The following is a 20,651-nucleotide window of genomic DNA, read 5'->3' as shown; positions in this document are numbered from 1 at the left end:
TGGAAATGTGTCGCCAGATCTGCTGAAACATACGTTACAGGCCCGTAGCCAGGGGGGGTGCGTCGGGTGCGTACGCACCCCCCCCCCCCCCCCCCAAATTCTGAAAGGTCCACTTTTTCATAATAACGGTTTTTAGCAATTCTCAAGATAACAATCCAAATAAATATAAAGACACATTATATGCTACGTAAATGTGGAAGAGTACGTTTAACAATGTTAAAAATAATTGTACGAAACCCTTTTGTTGTATGAACCATCGGATCGTCCCCATGCACACAAACACAAATGTTATGTATCAATTTGTGCGAGCTATTATTATATTGGCACTGCATGCCATGGCCCTTGGCGCGTGTGACCGGTGTTTTTTTTTCCACTGGCCGCCCGAGTACGTGCGATTCGTGGATGACATTGAGGTTGACACTTGCATTTTTTCACAGGAACAGAGGTAAGTGGATGAAAATCTAATAGCCTCAAGTTTACATATAATGTGACCCTGCACCTCAAAACAAACAAAAAGTCGCCAGACATGAATTTTAAGTTAAGACCATATTCTGAAAGAGCACACTTTAAGCTTTAAAATGATGTATAACTCAAATCAAATGGACTCTCCTAAATATTGGAAAGAAAGCACAAACTCAGGAAAAGTGTGAACTGAGAAAAGATGCTCTTATTAAAGTACAGTGTCTATTCAAGCGCTTAATCTTTACCAAACCGTGCTAGCTGTGCGATGAATGAGACAAAAAACAGAAAGTAAACCACCAGAGTAACAACAATGAAGGGATTATCAGATTAAACTGAAATTAAGCATGCCTCATTAACACATTCTGTCCATAATCAATGCCAACTTTCAAAGCGGTAACACTATCTTTTCAAAAGTTATAAGTTGAAAGTGAAGAGTGTGGACAAGGTTTTTCAGAAATGAAAAAGGGATTCTAAAGACACACCTAACCACACTATTCTACCAAAAAATGTTCGAGATAAACTGCTAAAAAACACAGTAATTCCTGCCCATTTTATGATACCAAATTTTAGCATAATGTAAAGGAAGACCCTCTCTTTCAGAAAATATGAAAAAGTCAAGTTCGGTTAGGTTGACCCACTTCACTTATTTTCAGTCCTCACGCAAAATCAGTGTGTGCGACTTTATGTTCGTTTTGAGGTGCACGGTCACATATGATAAAGATTAAAGAAATTTCCTCGAAATTACTATAATCGAAAACCTGAGACATTTTATATCTACGTCTCACAAAGATATAGTACATGTACATATAAGTACATGTTGGCATGATAATGCCTGGGGATAGATTATTATGTCAACTATTTTCCATTATGAATGCATGCCCCAATCAAATTGTGAAAAGGTGGTCATGAATTAGCATTTCTTGCGAACGATCAGGAGAGACAAAACAAAATGAAAGGCCTGTCTTACTCCAGTTCTCTATTAGTTATACATTTTCTCATGTTGTGACAGTTCGATTGGTTCTCATTTTGAAGTGAGCCAAAACCTAAGAACATTCTCACTTATAATTTCCAAAGAGTATTATGCAGGCACGCAAACTCAATTTAGTTGTATTTCATTTAAATGTAATGGGTAAGAGGGTATGAGAGAGAATGCTGAGCTATGAAGTAAAATGGTAAAGTAAAAAGTTTGTCAGATAGTATTACAAAAGCCTGAATATTGCAAGAGCTCCGGAGTAAAAACAGTCAGGGAAAAACCCTATGTATGATAACATTGTGAGAGCGTTAGACTGCAATGTGACGCGTTATTTAATTTACATTCTTTATTCATCTTTTTCATAAAAAACACAGGTAATGAGCCGGATTGGGTTAAAATTCTTACTTACAGCTTTGTAGAAGTCTGAGTCAACAGTATCACACAGTACTTCAAGACGTATTAGTACAAACGATTTCTTGAGCCTGCACCGATTCAGGCTCTGTTCTGGATACGGCGGTAGAAACTCATTCTTTTTTGTTGTTTATTTTATCATTATTTACTAATCTCTTTTCTAACTTACAGGTAGCGGATTTCTTTGCAGGCCAAATTCGGAAATGTACTGTTGATTATTACTTATACATTTTCTCATGTTGTGACAGTTCTATTGGTTCTCATTTTAAAGTGAGCCAAAACCTAAGAACATTCTCACTTATAATTTCCAAAGAGTATTATGCAGGCACGCAAACTCATTTTAGTTGCATTTCATTTAAATGTAATGGGTAAGAGGGTATGAGAGAGAATGGAAAGTGCTGAGCTATGAAGTAAAATGGTAAAGTAAAAAGTTTGTCAGATAGTATTACAAAAGAAACTCATTCTTTTTTGTTTGTTTATTTCATCATTATTTACTTATCTCTCTTCTAACTTAAAGGTAGTGGATCTCTTTGCAGCCCAAATTCGAAAATGCTTAGAGACAGCTAGTAACCAAATATGCTACTATAATTATTTTGATAAATAAGAAATAACCATTCCAGTATGTATCTTAGTGTGCACAGTAAGACAGATCAAATCAAATAGGATAACATCTGAGCACTAAGCCTGAGGTCTGAATTTGCACTCAACTTCTTCCAATGGCTAACGGATGTTTAATTTTTGAATTTCACTGACCTCCAAATTTCACAAAGAAAACCTTCTTAGCATGATGGTTAATATGACATTTGACTGATATTGGAGATGTTTGCGAATCGGATCTACTACCTTTAATATTATTAAATCTAAAATGATTATTTGAAAGTTCGGAAATGCTGGAAATATCCTACCACAAGGAGGCAAAATATAAATGGTTCACATTTACAATTCATTTTGTTTTAAAAATTTTCTTATTTATTTTCGTTTTTGACAAACTCGCATACCAACGGCTGATATACTGTATAGTAAAGTGAATGTTTCATCTTCCAAACAGCATCCAATGGGATGGAAAACTCCAACTGAAAGGTGGACACCGTGACCATACTCGCTAAAGAAAACGCGTAATAGGGGTCGTTTTTTCTCACGGATCAGATGGAAAGTGTGATGTACGAGCGTATATAATCAAAGGGTATCAAAAAGGCCGAAATTTGGGAAAATGGTATATTGTTCAATCATGATGAAGTACTTCTCTAGGGTGCAGGAAACATTTAAGGAATACTTGTTTTTAAGGCCCAAAAAAATCATACGATCATTACTCGTTTAGGGGCCATTTTGAAAGTCCATGTATGAGCATGGTGTCCACCTTTTAATTGTCGCTACCCCTCCCGGGACAGTATCAAAGGACCGTTTTGTTAATTAACGCAATCCCCCCTTCCTTTAAAAATCCTGGCTTCAGGCCTGCTAACGCGGGTATACAATAGAAAAAATAAAAGTTAAAACAACACCAGGAAAATCACTATTCTCAATTTTGCGGCGCGCTACGCGCGCAGAGTCTCGAACACAATTAAACTTTGCAACTTCCTGGCAAAATGAGTTTTTACTATTTCCTAGATGAAATACCGTAACGCGATTGCATGCAACAGACAAAAATACAAATTTCCTCGAGACTTTAAAACGTCATTAAAACAGTCAAAATTCACAATTTGCGGCGCGCTTCGCGCGCAAATTCTTATACAACTTTTGTAGTTCGGTCGTCCAAAGAATATATATATATATATATATATATATATATATATATATAATCGTGTGTGTGTGTGTGTGTGTGTGTGTGTGTCATCATTGGTATTGGTACCGAAGGTCCATTTTTTTAGTGACCGCACCCCCCCTTGAAAAATCCTGGCTACGGGCCTGCGTTACCATCTTTGTACTGCAAACTTGGTAATGCTATTACAGTGAATACTACACAATTGTATTGCTTTTCTGACCAAAAGGGGTCTAAGTTTATGTAAAAAAATATTTCATCACTCAGCTTCAAAAGACATGCGACTGCTAATCTCGCAAATATAGACTTTAAAAAGGTAGATTTAAGAGAAGTAACATACGTTACCATCTTTGTAAAAAGTATGAAGGTGCATGGCTCTGAATGATTGTTCTATAGAGTTGAAACTTATGGAGTAGATTGTCCTCATACCCATGGGTGGCAAAAGATTCATTATTATGTTGCTAACTATTCGATTTAATCCACAAGTGTAACATACGTGATGTATAACCTATATACGGTACCACCAAATGACAGAAAGCTTAATTACACCATTAATTACCACCTAAATGTATATTTCTCGAATCTGTGCCGTCGATTTGAGGTCATGGGATAGCTCAGCAACCTCTTTTACTGGCATCTTGAGCATTGGCAGCGCGCAAAATACCTTTACATGATGTGTTGAAAAACTGAGTAAGTATTTGATTGTTGGAAATGTGTTGTTGTTTTTCATAGAATCATGCTTTGCTTCTGTTTATTGTGTGTTTATTAAGTCAGTATATTCCACCGTAAAAATCCAGTAATTACTTTGCTGTACAGGCTTATTCTTTTGAAATAAATCACTCAATTTATTAAGTAACGTATGTTTCAAATTTTGGTAACGTAAGTTTCAAGATGTTGTCATGTTAATAACAGACAATCTACGGAAAAGCCCATTTAATCTGAGACAATTTAATTGTTGCAGTTATGATGTTGATGAATTTCTACGTCAAAACATATCAAATTCATTTACAGCTGTATGTTCTTGTTTGTTTGGAGGATGCAGTAAAAGGGGACAAAATCATAGAATCTTTTTTAAAAAAATCGTTTGGTGGGCGTTCATGTTCAACTTGGCTTTAATGATGTCATATTTCAGGTATAAGCAATGAATTTAACATTGTTTTAAGAAAATTCAATGAATAGCTAATAAAATTAGAGATTACACAGATCTCTGCTTCAAAACTAGTGGACCAGGTCCCTGCATTAATGTAGTAACGTAAGTTTCTAGTTTTGGTAACGTAAGTTTCATCAATTCATGTCATTGAAAAAGGATATTTTAGAGAATGTGCGTGGATAAAAATAACATTAAATTGTTCTGGAACTATTGTTGAAGGAATTCTGTAGGGAAATACGTCTTTTCAATTATATCTATCTTTGGTTATCATAAACCAATATGGTGACTTACTCCCTGACTATTTTTAACGGAGAAAATAAACTCAAATTTCTGTCGTAATGTCGTTGATGATCTCAAAGTGAAGAAAAACACATTTTGAATAAAAAAAAGGCAACAAAAATACAGTGCATTAGAGAAATGTAATTTCAACTATTACTGTTACCATCATAGATCAGGTCTACATGATAATAATAATGATAATGATAATAGTAATCATAGTAATAAATGTTTCAGTAAGCTATATATTTAAGACATTAACATTTTTGTTCTTCCTTCTCGTTGAAGTTAATACAGTTGCAATGGGGAAGAGCAGTGCTAGGATTAAAACCCCATATATGGAACGTGTTAGCTTTAATCAGAATGGCGAAAAAGCATATCTCTAAGCAAAGATTCAAGAAAAAAAAAACTTATGCCTGTCTCATAGTTAACAAAGAAAAGAAGCAAATTCACACATCTTTATTTTTTTACCCTACCACATCAGGGTAATTATAGGGGAGGGGGTTCAGAGTCCCGCCCCTTTGCCAGCAGTCAAAATATAAACAAAAGGAAATAAAAAGAAAAAAAAGGAATCGCGGACTCACCCTCCCCCGTTTGAAATTAAAAAAAAAAACATGAAATTGGGCTTGTATTGGCAGCATCGAATTGAGCTGAAGCCTTTTTTCATATTTCTTCAATTTTCTTTTCTTTCTTTTTTTCTTCTTGCTTGTCAGTCGATGAAACCCGGCAAAAGAAATGAACCCCCCCCCCCCCAAAAAAAAAAAAAAAATGGCACGGGAGCTTTTTTATTTTTCTGCCCGTCAGGAGATTAAAACTGGAAGTGGTCGACTTTTTCTAACTCCTGACCCCATTTCCCCACCCCATAAAAATCCTACTTACGGGCCTGCATGCCTATAATCATTATCAATACCTTGCATTATATTATAGCAACTTGTCCTTTTACTTTTCTTTTTAAAGATTCAAAACATTTTTCCTGGAGACAATTTCAAGGTACGGCAAGAATTATTAATGCAAGACTTGTTATTCTTGTTATCCTTGTGGATTATACTGTTTTATGCATACATAACAAGGAAAATCGAGTACATGACTTTACTAATGACATTTCATTCATCCTATCCAGTATTGTGCTAATGAAACTGTGTAATTTGACGTTATTTCATGGACCTCATTTTGCCATAGTCAACTTAGTAAAGTGGCCATTTATTTAGTTAACAAAGAACATTTCTCGGTTCCTTCTTTCCCTATCTCTTGTTTACCGAGTTCAGACATTTTAAATACAAGCAATACGGCGTTATTGTTCATTATGAAGCACTTTAACAGAGTAATCATCTCGTTTCTGCCGTTTCTTGTTTCATACAAGTGTTAAAAATTTTGTGAATACTATTTTATTGCAACTGCTATTTTCAAACTGTTCCTGCATATAGTAACTGCTGCGACAGCTGATGAGTCTGCAAAGTTATGGATTCGAAACATATCTTTCAACAGCATGAAGAAAGCAAGTTACAAGACATCAATATGAAGATAACAAGTCACAAGACATCAAGCATACGAAAACTTTCATTATGATAAAATTAAAGTGAAACCGACGTTACCCACCACTCGTTTTATATTACACGTACATCATGACAATATTTTCATCCGTTAAGGCACGAAACAGCATGTTCCCAACTCTTATCATTTCAATGCCATAAATTCATAAGCCAATTGTCTTCAAAATATCAACAGTTACGGATTACTGTTCTACTGAAGAGTTTATACGAGGACGTGTTATAAAGTCAATTGTCTTCAAAATATCAACAGTTACGGATTACTGTTCTACTGAAGAGTTTATACGAGGACGTGTTATAAAGTCTTGCAGTTTTACAACTGTTTTAATTGTTATTTTTGAGAATTGTATTGCCATACTATTGCGACATCGTGTTATAATATTCGTTCACTTAGAGTTGAAGAGAAATTAGTGTAAGAATATATACAAAAACCAAAAAGAAAATGTTCCAAAATTTGCTGCACATGTAGTAGTATTGTCTTTGTAACTTACGTTACCAGGTTACATTAACGTGAAACATACGTTACTTGGAATCTAACGACTATACTTTTGCGCACATAGTTTCACATGTTTCATCGATGATACTCAAGAATTAGCTGGCAATTTGGGACTGATAAATGTTGAAAATATTTTCTGAAGAAAGTCTGACGTCAAATTGTCGAGAAAACAAATTAACATTACCTGTCTAAGGTTTCACACAATAGGACATGCTGTGTTCAGTATAGCATACAGGTCATTTGCCATCCTTCCCATCTGCAGGCAGCATTTACAAACGTGGCAGCCGATGGTATACTTCACATCTGACGCATAATTATCTCAATCATAGAATGTAGTCACCAATATTAATGCATTTGAAATAGAATGACATGGTAACGTTTACGCCCCATGAAAGAAATTATCACACCTTTAAAATAAAGCAAAACTATGTGTTCATATTTTTCAACTACAAACTTGAATATTTGTCTCGTGGATTGGTATAAAAATGAAACCTATTCTAACAACTTTAATTTTCCCGTTTTGTGATTGTCCAATTGTGCCGAAATAGTGGTTTCGGGCCCTCAACGTGACCCCACAAAGTCCAAAGGCCATGCATTTTCTTCTTTCTCAGCTTTTCAATCTGTCCTCCTCTACTTCAAGCTCCAGGATGAGTTACAGTATCTTCAAAATCAACCATAACCGAGGGAGAGTAGATGAGGATAAACAATCTTCTCAATTTCATGCCATAATAGGCCGAGTGGCCTACCATTTTGTTTATTCTTATTTTCTTTTCATAATTATTTCTAAGGAGTGCGAGGAAAACTTTTATGCCCGATTCCACGGTTGGCACCACATTTTTCAAAAGTGTGTGTATGTGTATGTGTGTGTGTGTGTGTGGAGGGGGGGGGGGGCAGTAGGCACGTATTTCTGGGTGCCACTTCCGGGTTTCATCAGCTAACAAGCAAAAAATAAAAAATGGGGGTGGGGAAGAAAAGAAAAAGCCCTTCGGCACAACTATACTTTCAGGTTTCTTCACATGACAAGCAAAAAAAAAAATAGATAAAAAGAAAGACTAAAAGAAAAGAAACAAAAACAAAAACAAAAAAGGCCTTACCCACTCCAAATTCAGCATGCGACCGACAAGAGTTTGTTTTACCACATTCTATCTTTTTTTCCTGGTGCCACTTCCGAGGTAAAAAAAAATGGAAAAAAAAAATAGAAATGTGGCGGGGCCTTAAACGGGTTAGGCATACACACTATACATTCCAATGTACTCTGTTCATAATTCAAAGGGGGCGAGCTCCTCCCCCCCCCCCCCCCGTTTTGCCGGCCCTGATTGCCAATTATAAAATCAACAACCATACATGATAAAATCATATCATTATCATGAGCAATTATCTATCAACAGCAACAACAACAACATATTAGCTGTGAGCACTAATTGCGATTGGTCCCTTCCATATTATTATAAAGGAGACATCGGGGGGATTTTCTGACTTTTACATTTGAACAACTATGGATGAGTTATACTCAGTAGTACCACAGTTTCAGAATTTATAGTGATTGTACTGAAGAATAAGAATGTTTTCAAAAATGTTATAACCAATCTCAACGAACAAGGATGATGACACGCAGCGCCTCATGAGTTGGGGCTCGTGGTAAGCAGAACAAATAAGAAAAAGGCATGCATAGATTCTACACAGGTTAATGGAATTACACTTCTACACCTCATCAACATTGTTCAGTGTAATAATTTGTAAATATTTTTCAGAGTACTAGTATAGTATTGGTGTCTCTGCCATACTCTATACATGGAGTTGTCGACTTATGTGCTACATTATGATGTGAAATTTTGAAAATCGTCTGAAATTCCCGCCGAGTTTTATGGGCGATTTGTATAGTTGGTGATGTGGTAGGTCTGAGGATACGAGACGTTCGCCTCCGGTTTAAAACGTTACCCACTCACTGTTCGCTACACGTGGATCTCCATCTATGTACACTGTACATTGAGATAGGGCGACGCGTGCTGACACGGAACGTTGTTGCTACTTCTTATGAACACCAAGTGTTTTGTTTGAAAATTGCTTTCGGTGATGAATGTGGATGACTCGGCAGACTCTAAATAGCATGTAAATTTACAAAATTTACAACTATTGTTTCGAAGGGCAGGAAAAGTGTCAAAATCGACAGTGACAAGTTGCAACACCGCGCGTAATTTGGAATCCCTGGCTGCGGCTGAGAAGAAACCAACGGAAGTCTAACGAAGAAGAACCCCGGTGCTTCGGCTTGCCGTCCTTACAACACACCGCTGCGCGGTGTGTTCTTGTATGTCTGGTCGCATGGCCCACGGCACAAGCGCAAGCACAATTAAGTCCCACATCGTCGGCCACAACTGAAACTGTGTCGGTGTCGTACGGGTAAGCTTTCATGTTCTGTGACTATTATTTCCATCTTGTGCCGAAGTCTTAACACTTAAATCTCAGTTTTGTGTTTGGGTTGTTTTGTGTTTTTTCACACTCGTTGAAGTTGTATGCGATGCCATGGGCACTGGCGGATCACTCATGACTCATCATGCGTGAGTTGAGTGAGTACTACTGTTGTATGTTGAGCTCTTAAGTTTGACTTTGCTTTGTTTGGCTGTTAATAATGGTTTTTATACATTTCTTAATTTCAGATTGAGGGTAATTTGTGTTCTTAGCAAAAAAAAAAAAAAAAAAAAGCTTGCAATGTCAATTTTTCAAATTCTCGGCAGTACCAATCTTAGTCATTGAATGCCAGTTAAAATGGTTGAATTGCTGTGAATGTAATTATTGATCAAAATTCTATTGTATGAATTTACTGCAACTATCAGTGCAGTACAGGGCAGTAAGGAGAGTCTTTAATTTTAATATCACATGCTCTGAAATACTTTGCTGCACCAGTTTATCCCATGACATCTCAAAAATACCCCTCACTCAGAGTCCTTTCATTCATATCATGAAATACATGTCATTACTACAAGTAAAAGCTGAGTACTGAGTCTGAGTAGATCTGTGAAATGGCAAGAGGTGATTTATTCAGCTCCGTCGTCTTTTTTGTTCTCTTCTCACAGTCACACCCTTTGACATTACTAAGCCCATTAGTCAATCTCGATGATTTTAGATTGGCTTGTGTCATGCAAACAACTTTTTCTCCCTTTGTTTGCCTCATTCATCTATGATCTAGTGAGATGTATGTTGTGTACAATTCATTTAATATGCAACATTGATATTAGACTCACATGAATGAACCATAAATTCCATGTAACATTTGTCACATGTCATATTTGTGGACTTTGTCATTTAGCATTCTATGTTTATTGTGAGCCTAGCTGAAAAATGAAATACACTGTATTCAGAAAACTTTATTGTTTAAAATACACATCTTTTATCACAGGATCGAGTAATCCAACAAAAACAGTGGAAGAAAAGAGACTGACACCCCCAGTGTAGCCATGAAGGTCAAGAGATACAAGCATGCCCGCAAGTACCTCGGATTCTACCGCAACAACTTCAACTTCCGCGAGCCCCATCAGATCCTGGTCGATGGGACGTTCACCCAGATGGCGCTGCTCCGCAAGATCAACATCAAGGAGCAAATGCCAAAGTATTTGGGTGGAGAGGTTCAGGTGTGTTCATATTTTCCATAGGCCTACATGATTATGTGTGTGTGATGCATTATGTGTGTGGTGCATTGTGTGTGTTTATGTGTGTGTGTGTGTGTGTGTGTGTGTGTGTGTGTGTGTATGTGTGTGTTTATGTGTATCTACTTTTACAGGTTGTACGTATAATAGATGAATTCACTTGTCAGGCACAGAGAACAAAAGAGTACAACAGTTGCCTTTACATCGTATGTCAACATGCTAGTGGGATGCAGTTTTGGAGTAAACCATACAACTGTACAATTCACCACAAATTATTGCGTGTTCACTCATGTGTACACTGTACATTTGTGTGCATGTTTATTTGTGTAGTCTCAATATGTGGTGATTAGCCAACTGTTATGAAGTCATCCACATGCTACTGTCACATCTATTAAGTTTAACTAAGGTGGATAATTAGATGATATGAATCTACATCGTTTTGGTGAAAACAACAATCACAATAAGTCCTTAAGTCTCTGCTCTTTACATGTCTGAGCTGTAGAATGCACCACAGACTTTGAAGTAGTTTCATCCTACCAATTTTTAGTCAGACAGTCAATATACAAGTTATTCTCAGGGATCTGTTCACAATGAGAGTGATTATTTTAATCACTAACTTTCCCAATCTTTGTTTGTTTGACTTTTTTTCTGTTCCTTCTGGACAGTTGACAACTACGAACTGCATTCTTTCTGAGGTTGAAGCCCTAGGAAAGGCTGTTTACGGAGGCTACCTCATCCTCAAGCGGTACCAGGTGAGACGATGCGGTCACAAGGAGAAACCGGTGTCTGCCTTCCGCTGCATCATGAGCATGATAGCTGACCAGAACAAGAACCACTACTTTGTTGCCACACAGGTCAGGCGTAGTTGTAGATTGTTTGTGTGTTTGTTTTGTTGTACTATCGTGTGTGTGGTGTTTTTTCTTTGCTTTATGTACATTCAAATTTTTGTTTGTTTGTTTGGTTTTACCAGGGCTCTAGACAGTGTAGAGTTTAGAAATTTCAGCACTAATATTTCTTCACATTAGGTATTGTGATATGAAATTGGAATACTGTGTATTTAGGTTTGAAAGAAAGACCCCCCCAAAAAAAAAATAAATAAAAATAATAATAATAATAAATAAAATGAAATGAAATAAGATGCGTACAAGACCCCCCCCAAAAAAAAAAAAAAAAAAAAAGATTATAAGATGATTACTGAACATTACTTGTTTAGTACCTCGTTATGAAATGCATACAATTTTGATGTTCAGAACATGAATCATGTATTCCTACAGCATTCCTGCAATGATTTCTGTGATGGAATGCAGGGGAAAAAGCCAGGAATTACGGGGAAACCACCCCCCCCCCCCCCACAAAGTATTACGCTGTGCACTGCTTATACTTGGTATGTATACATCAGTAACATCCACCTCTCTTGGTATTCACTGCACATAGTAGTGGCTGAATCATGAGAAAGCTTTGCAATAGTCTGTCTTTTAATTGCACAGTAACCCTTTGGTTAATGAGCTGTGGTGTTCCAGTACCAGTTTCTTCTTTTGACAAATGTTTTAGTTTTGGAACATGCTCTTTGAGATGAACTCTCTGTCCTTTGTGTGCTGTATGTCCCAGGATCCCGATCTCAGTGCAGCCGTGAATAGGATGGCCGGGACACCCCTCCTCTACATTCACTTCAATGCCATCGTCCTGGAGAAACCCTCCGAGTCCTCCGTTACCCAGGCAACAGCTCTGACCACGCGTAAAGTCAACCCTACAGACAGTGAGAGGAAGATGCTGATAGAACTCATGGGGGGCGAGGGTGACAAGGACCCTAAGAAAAAGAGGAAGAGGAAGGGACCAAAAGGTCCAAACCCCCTGTCTGTGAAAAAGAAGAAGAAAAAGTTAAAGGATGTTCATTCAGGAGGAGGAGGAGGAGGACCAGTGGATGGCAAGGATGGTGAGAGTGGAGGGAAGAAGAGGACGAGGAGGCGGAAACGGATCAAGATTGCACCCCACGTAAAGGAACACATGAGCCACGCCCAGGCAGTCACATCATGACCATTACATTGAATGAACAATTTCCCTTGTGCTGTGATGGAGGGAACATGTTGACTTGCATGCAGTCAAAGGATATTCAGGGATTTTGTGTGAACTACTTGCCACTTGTGATGTTTGATTTTTGATTTCCCTGTTCTAGCAAAGATGGTACATGTACATATCATGCAAATAGATTTCATCATTAAATGCCTTAGGACGATATTTCAAGCTCTCTAAAGTGTTTCAACCTCTGACAATGTCTGACTTCCTTCAAACCCATTTCTTACGGGATCCTGGTACAATGTATACCTGTTGTGGCATCAACTCCTAATAAACAGGAACCTGACATATCAGCTTCCCAAAATGTAGATGGGCAATTCCGCGGTTAGTAACATTACATTTGAACAAATTTGGATATTTGTTTTTACTACTAAATTACCATTTATTGATTTCAAGTCAAAATTACGTCAAAAACATGTTCATCCTTCCCAGGTTTATGATACAGAAAAGAATGAATACAATCCAAGAAATATTAGAATTGCTATGGCAACTTAAAGGGCTGGTTAGTAACGTTACGAAAAAAGGACATGACAAAAAAATCAATGTCTTGCAACTAAGAGTGTGCAAAAATTCAGGTTACTTCAAACAAAGTGTAGCATTAATTTCAATTATTGCATCATGACTAATGTTCATGCAAATTTTTTGAGCAGTTCGACCAATAATTTCTTAGCTAGACCCCCAAAAGCATGGTTAGTAACGTTACGGTTAGTAACGTTACATTTGTCCGGAGTAATTCCGCAGGTCATTTCAACCTTTTGTAATTGACAGAATGTCACATGACTTCTGGAGTATTTAAATGTATTCATCTTTTACCCTTTAGCAAAACTTTGAGGAAAAAAATTCAAAGGAACCCACTGTAATTTGCATTTAAGTGAATTTCAGCGTCCCTAGTCCCATATGTTCATTTTAAATGATGGTTTTAGATCTCGCGAAATCAGTAAATACGAAAAATAAAATCTACTGCATTTGAAAGACCTTAATGATTGGTGAACATCCATGGCATTAGTTGATACCTAGATTAAAGAGTAAGATAAAGAGGCACATTTCTTTTATCCATGTCATGTCCATCTAACTGCGGAATTGCCCAGATACAGTGCACTCCCGTTATAACGAAATGCTCGGGACCGGCAGTTTTCTTTCGTTATAACGAAATTTCGTTATAACCGAACAAATACAATATATAACGAAAACAAGAAAACCACGTACATGTATACATGTATATATCATATTCTATTTGCTGAATACTCATCATACACTGGAAAGCTATGTGAAATGTGATGGGATAACTGTATCACAATAATAAACGCAAGTTCCCCTCAGAAACTGTGCGTGACACAAAGAGCGAACACACAGTGCAGTGAAGCGTTCACCCATGCAGAGAAGCTATAAATGCTTGTTCCGCTACGAGTTTTCGAAAGCAATTCGCATTTCGTTATAACGGAGCACATTCTTTTGTTTTTCTTTGTCTATGGCGCTCGGAAAAGACTTCGTTATAACAGAAATTTCGCTATAACCGTGTTCGTTATAGGCGAATCTTTTACCATAGACTTTTATGGTGATTATTTTGGGACCAGAAGATTTACTTCGTTATTTAACGAAATTTCGTTATAACCGTGTTTGTTATAACGGGAGTGCACTGTAAAAGTATCTGAATTTGTTGCCTAAATTCATGATTTTATGTTGTGCTGACCAAAAAAGTGACTTTCATCTAAAGATTAGAGTTCCTTCTATCAATATCTTTTCTTTTTCTGTATCAAAACTGCATGTACACTGTATTTTTATGTAATTTACCTTTGCTAAGTAGTAGTTCACTTGAATGTTTCCCCTGCTGGAAAAAAATAAAACAAACCAAAAACAAACAAACAAACAAAAAATCTTGTATGATGACATACATAGCCATTAAAAGGCTGAGCTTACTATATTTTGACTTTCAATGTTTCTATTCATGTGCCCTTATAGTGCATAACAGAGGAGTTCACGAGCCCATCAGCGCACTCTCTATTCACACCTCATGTCCGATCAATGCTTTGCATTGTTTGATGGCACAAGCAGTTGACTGTGGAACGTGGATACATGTACCTAGTACCGCTTGACTGCTGCCATATAGACAGATTACCAACCTGTTTGTTCCCTGTCAACAGGCAAAAAGGTCTCATTTGAGGGCAATTAAGGATTTTTAAGAATTTACATATGTAAGGAACAGGTTTAAATGTTTCTCATTATTGCAGGGTAATTAATATGTTTGTGGCAAAGACAAAATGCAAATCATGAAACTGTTGCTGCTGTTTCTGCAATGGAAGTCACTGTTAGAAAAAGTCAACCTACAAATCTTTTCATGAAAATTGTAATCATTCTCCAACCACTTCTACTGAAAAACCTTCAGGGATGTCTTGAATTGTCCGACGGATAACATGTTCTGTTCTGCAATGAATTAAATAAACAAAATACAATTGTAGTGTGTATGTATACACTATGTGTATGAATATGAATCTATGCATTGTCCTATGATCTCTTGGACTGCAATTGTAAGGAGGGGACTGTGTGACAAATAAGGATCTCATTTTTTGTAATCTTTGTTCACAACTTTATTCCCTCCTCTCTTGGACTGCAATTGTAAGGAGGGGACTGTGTGACAAATAAGGATCTCATTTTTTGTAATCTTTGTTCACAACTTTATTCCCTCCTCTCCCCCCCCCCCCCCCCCCCCCCCCCCATTCATAAGCCATAATGTGTGTGCATAGCTTACTACATGTATTAGATTAACCCTAAACCAGGCCGGGATTTTTGGCCTGTTCTGTGGCCGGGGGAGGGTTGGTTCAACCCCCACCGTGATCTAGGCTGTTGATCGCACAATCGCCCTGAAAATTGGCATATACCTGTTGCGTAATCTACCAAAGTATAAGAGAAAAAGTTGAATTTTTCATTTGTTATATTTTATATCAATTACATGAAATCATAAATTCTGCTCTAATTCAGAAAATAAAGCTAAAGCTAATTTTTGGTGACATTACTCCTTGTAGCATAATGTGCCTGAAAAAAAGCTTGTATTGAACTTAATTTATTATGTATTCTATTGTTTTATGAATTTCTTATGTATTTCCTTGTTTTTCAACTTTTTTTCCTCAATATTTATTACAGAACCTATTTCAAGCATAATTATGCTAAAATTAGTTGATTTCAGCCATTGAAAGTGAAAATTTAATATCTTTTTGAATAAGGTGAGAAAACTCTATTCGCATAGACTTTGTACTCAAAATCACTTTTTTGAGCGATTTTCGGTCTGACAAGCATGTATAAAAGGTCGTGCAGCGTCGTAAGGGTATGTACGATTTTTGCGAAAATGGTGTCATTAGATGTGCGAGACTTGAAAGTAAAAAGTCAGCAAGCGGCGCGGTCAAAAAATAATTGTGCGGCAGAATGGTCTCGGAAAATGTTGGGGGGGGGGGGGGTGATTAACCCCCCGGCCCTTGATAGGATTAAAAAAGATGAAGTGACACCTGTGTGAAATGAGAAATAAACCTAAAAAGGATGAAGTGATATCTGCGTGCAGTTTGCTGCATTTTGGCCTCTGCCAGAACTTTATGTTGCAGTCTTTTTCCAAGTCCTGAAATGAATAATATGGAAAGGAAAATGTTGTTAACTGCATGGATGCCAGCTCATGTGCATTTTTCCTTTTGTTTTCTATGCACAAATTGTACACTTTTGCCATGAATTCAGCAATAAGCGATTGGAAGACACCCCTGCCACTATAATAAATGTTCTGTAAATATTTGCAAAATAAAGATAAACAAACTTTGCCAGGGCCTCCATTTTCCTGTGGTTCTTTTCGTTGGACTCAATTCCTGCTTTGGCTCTGTAGTGTACATTGAAGCATACTCGCACTGAAGTTGTGAGAGAGGTATTAAGGGTCAAGAGCATAATTGTATCACTTAATCTGTTTATTGTCATAATACACTAATCTTTTGCTTTTGGTGTGATCGAAGTGATATGTTTGAACAAGGTGATGTCGTGAGCCATACAAGAACATTTGGTCATACTATTGTCTCAGGAGGATAACCAAGTGTTAGGTTTTACTCTGCGCTTGAACAAAAAGATGTAAATTGTACTAGCAGGGCATGTTGGTTTTTAAATTCACTGACAAGCATCTGTAATACGTAAGTAATGATTATTCACGTAATATAAAGTGAAAATGAAACAGTGTATTTGGCAATATCAATAGAAAAAACAATTTATGGTTGTACATTCAATACAAAGTAATATTTCAAACTTTCCCAATTATTAATTGGCATACCATTTTACAAGCTGATCCTTATGAACATGATTGATGAACTCCATAAATTCTTAACATCGGGCAAGCGTATGCATTATGTCGCTTTGTATAAAATGAACGAAGCATATAACCCACCGCAGGGGCGTCACCAGCTTTTTTTCAAGGGGGGTGCGTTTTGACAGTAAATGTAAACTGTGAGATTTTTTTTAATGTGATTCAATGGCTCCTGTGTCATCATGTACATTTACACATACTCTGTATATTGTACATTATACATGTGATTGTATACATGCACGAATCTTTCGCTATGAAGGACTATATACGGGGGTACATTATTGTGACGGTGTGAGATCCTCGGCGATGATCCATTCCGCTCCTTCAGTGCGGAGGGTGTTGGAGGGGGATACCCCCTCCCACTGTAGGAACTTTTTGAAAAAAACAAGAGTGTAAAAGTCGCGTTTACAGAGCATGGGAAAAATAAAAATATCATGAAGGACTATTACGGGGGTACATTATGTGACGGTGTGAGATCCTCGGCGAGGGAGCGAAGCAACCGAGCGGGAGAGGGTGTAAGAGGGCGATACCCCTCCCACGGAGGGACCTTAGTTTTTGTAAAAAGAAAAAAAAAAGGAGAATTGCAGAACAATTAAATGCGACCGAGCGGAGCGACCGAGCTTGAAAATTTTGATATTTTACAATCCCAAACTGCGGTTTGTAGCTTATATTTTTTCGCTTTGGAAATGAAGGGGGCGCACCGGGCGCAACTGCTTACAATTACTGGCAGCAACATTAGGATAATGGCATGACGAGTAAATGCGAGCGATTGGAATGAGCGAGCTTGAAAATTTTGACATTTTACAGTCCAAAAACTGCCGTTTTTAGCTCTATCTTTTCGCTTTGGAGATTAAAGGGGGGTGGCGCATCGGGCGCAACTGCTGGCAAGTACTGGCAGCAACGTCAGGAGAATGGCACAACGATTAAATGCGAGCGAGCGAAGCGAGCGAGCTCGAAAATTTTGGCATTTCACAGTTTAAAAAATGCCGTTTTTAGCTACATTTTTTCGCTTTGAATATTTAGGGGGGGGGGGGGGGGGCACCGGGCGCGACAGTTGGCAATTACTGGCAGTAACATCAGGAGAATGGCAAAGCGATTAAATGCGAGCGAGCTTGAAAATGTTGACATTTTAAATTTAAAAAATTACCGTTTGTAGCTATATTTTTCTCTTTGGATATTAAGCAGGGCGCACCGGGCGCAACCGCTGGCAATTACTGGCAACAACATCAGGAGAATGGGATAACGATTCAAATGCGAGCGAGCGGAGCGAGCCACTTTGAAAATTTTGACATTTTACAGGCAAAAAAAAACTTCCGTTTGTAGCTATATTTCTTCGCTTTGGAAATTAAGGGGCGCACAGGGCGCAACTGCTGGCAATTACTGGCAGTAACATCAGGAGAATGGCATAAAATTGAATGCGAGCGAGCAGAACGAGTGAGCTTGAAAATTTTGACACAGTCAAAAAAAACTGCCGTTTGTAGCTATATTTTTTCGTTTTCGAAATTAAGGGGGGGGGGGTGGCGCACAGGGCACAACTGCTGGCAATTACTGGCAGCAATATCAGGAGAATGGCATAACGATTACATTGTCTGTATCACTTCAGTCAATCAATTTTCCTTACAACGTTTTTGTCACCCCAAGGTTCCGCAAGTATGTTTTCTCAATTTACTTTGTTTTGATTATGCAACCTTATTTTATGATACCAAAGAAAGTGAAATGTTATGTTCTTTTCGAAAAATGAAATAAAGTTTGAATGGAATTGATTAAAATGCGAGCGAGCGGAGCGAGCGAGTTTGAAAATTTTGACATTTTACACTCTAAAAACTGCCGTTTGTAGCTATTCCTTTTCGCTTTGGAAATTAAGGAGGGGTGGCGCACCGGGCGCAACTGCTGGCAATTTAATACTGGCAGCAACATCAGGAGAATGGCACAGCGATTAAAAACGAGCGAGCGGAGCGAGCGAGCGTGAAAATTTTGACATTTTACAGTCCCAAAACTGTGTTTTTTCGCTTTGGAAATTAGGGGGGAGGGGGAGGCGGTGTGCCACTGATAGTCAAGGATGTCGGTTTATGTTCATGATTGGGGGAGGTATGACCAGCGAGGGGGCGTCGAAGTGACCAAGCGGGGGAAGGACGTCTAAAATCTGCACTTTAGAGCATCCCCTAATTGTTTGTGTTTGTGTGTGTGTGTTTTATACATGGAAAAGTTGGGAAATAGCCCAGGTCAAGTCTTATTATTGGCAATGCAAGGCATTTTTTATAGACTATAGTATGTAAAACAACACTCAGTGATCTAGCTTTGATATAACAAAGTGTAAGGTACAGAGGTGTACATTGTACATCACATGGCGCAACATTGCAGCTACTCTTTGCCGTTCGGATGTTCTGAGTACACTGCTCCATCCTGCTTATCATTCAGAATGCCAACCAGGAATCATGCTGAATCACAATCTTTTGTCGGCTCCGGGCTTTTTGAACAATGTTTCACACTATTGATGCCTCTTTAATTATGGTTAAAAGAAATCTTAGAGAAAAAAAAAAATAATTTCTTGCTCACCCTTTCATGTCAATTTCAAAAGCAGTTTACCAACCCTTGAATTACCATTTTGATCTTTTTTTTTTCAACCAGCGCCGCCCCCCCCCCCCCCGTTACGCCACTGATTGGAGACCTATAATGGGGGAGGGGGTGGGCGTGGTATCTCCCTACCATGCGACGGAGCTTTTGTATTTTCTGAAGTGATAATCCGTTGCACAATGAATGAAATATACCTTACGTATACAGTACGGGCGATAGATAGTAAACACGTGATGTACATGTATAGCATCAGTGCTGCCAGAGCCGGGGTGCGATTGTTTTTGTTTTTTGTTTTGTTTTTGTTTTGTTTAGTTTTCCTCCTGGTGGAAAAAAAAAATAAGAAGAAAAATGAAAAAAGAACAATTTTTTAGTGTCCGGCGTTGAGGTCGCTCGCAGACTGAAGCGTGTTTTTTTTTTTTTTTTTTTTTTTTTTTTTTTTTTTTTTTTTTTTTTTTTTTAGGTTCTGAAGGGGGGTGCGTTCGCACCCAGCGCACCCCCCCTGGTGACGCCCATGCCCACAGAAGAAAAAAATAATAGAAGTAAAGCACTATTCAAATGTGATGATAATGTCAGGTTGTACATGAAGACATGGTGAATGAACAGTGATGCCTGAAGAAGAACATCAGAACAGGTTTGAACACTGACTGCACATTATAAATCGAGTACAATGTAACATACAGGAGTCTTCCCCAGACATGCCTAGAGCAGAGATGTCCCATGAATTCACTCATTCAACCAGAGATTATGGAGTACCAAACAACCCAACAGAATATATATATATATATATATATATATATATATATATATATATATATAAAATACATTGTATGTAGTAAATATGTGCACAAGACTAAAAAATGCAAATGCACTTTTGAATACCTTTGCAATGTTTAGTCCTACTGTGCTGAAAATTGAAAAACAAAAAGAACCTACTATTAAAACAAGAAATATTTGCAAAGTAAGAGCAG

General features: G+C 37.7%; 1 protein-coding gene across 1 annotated transcript; it reads left to right on the top strand.

Moving 5' to 3' along the window:
• Positions 1–10,523: 10,523 nt before the first annotated feature.
• On the top strand, positions 10,524–12,810 carry LOC139717646 (rRNA-processing protein UTP23 homolog). The gene is made up of 3 exons (XM_071629156.1): positions 10,524–10,697; positions 11,378–11,566; positions 12,321–12,810. Exons 1-3 carry the CDS (start codon positions 10,524–10,526, stop codon positions 12,744–12,746), a joined length of 789 nt encoding a protein of 262 aa, XP_071485257.1. The 3' UTR covers positions 12,747–12,810.
• Positions 12,811–20,651: the final 7,841 nt, after the last annotated feature.

The sequence above is a fragment of the Diadema antillarum genome, unplaced genomic scaffold (assembly GCF_040938485.1).
Source record: "Diadema antillarum isolate AM-2024a unplaced genomic scaffold, OU_Dant_1.0 scf00000008, whole genome shotgun sequence".
In the NCBI taxonomy this organism is placed as follows: Eukaryota; Metazoa; Echinodermata; class Echinoidea; order Diadematoida; family Diadematidae; genus Diadema; species Diadema antillarum.
Note: the sequence above shows the minus strand (reverse complement) of the source record. Positions and strands in the feature narration are given on the sequence as shown.

What these genes read in the sequence shown, in the direction of transcription:
- LOC139717646 (XM_071629156.1), top strand. Translation starts at nt 10,524, where the DNA reads ATGAAGGTCAAGAGATACAAGCATGCCCGCAAGTACCTCGGATTCTAC. An exon ending in ATTTGGGTGGAGAGGTTCAG is followed by an intron (nt 10,698 to 11,377) that starts GTGTGTTCATAT and finishes CCTTCTGGACAG; the next exon opens with TTGACAACTACGAACTGCAT. An exon ending in ACTACTTTGTTGCCACACAG is followed by an intron (nt 11,567 to 12,320) that starts GTCAGGCGTAGT and finishes TGTATGTCCCAG; the next exon opens with GATCCCGATCTCAGTGCAGC.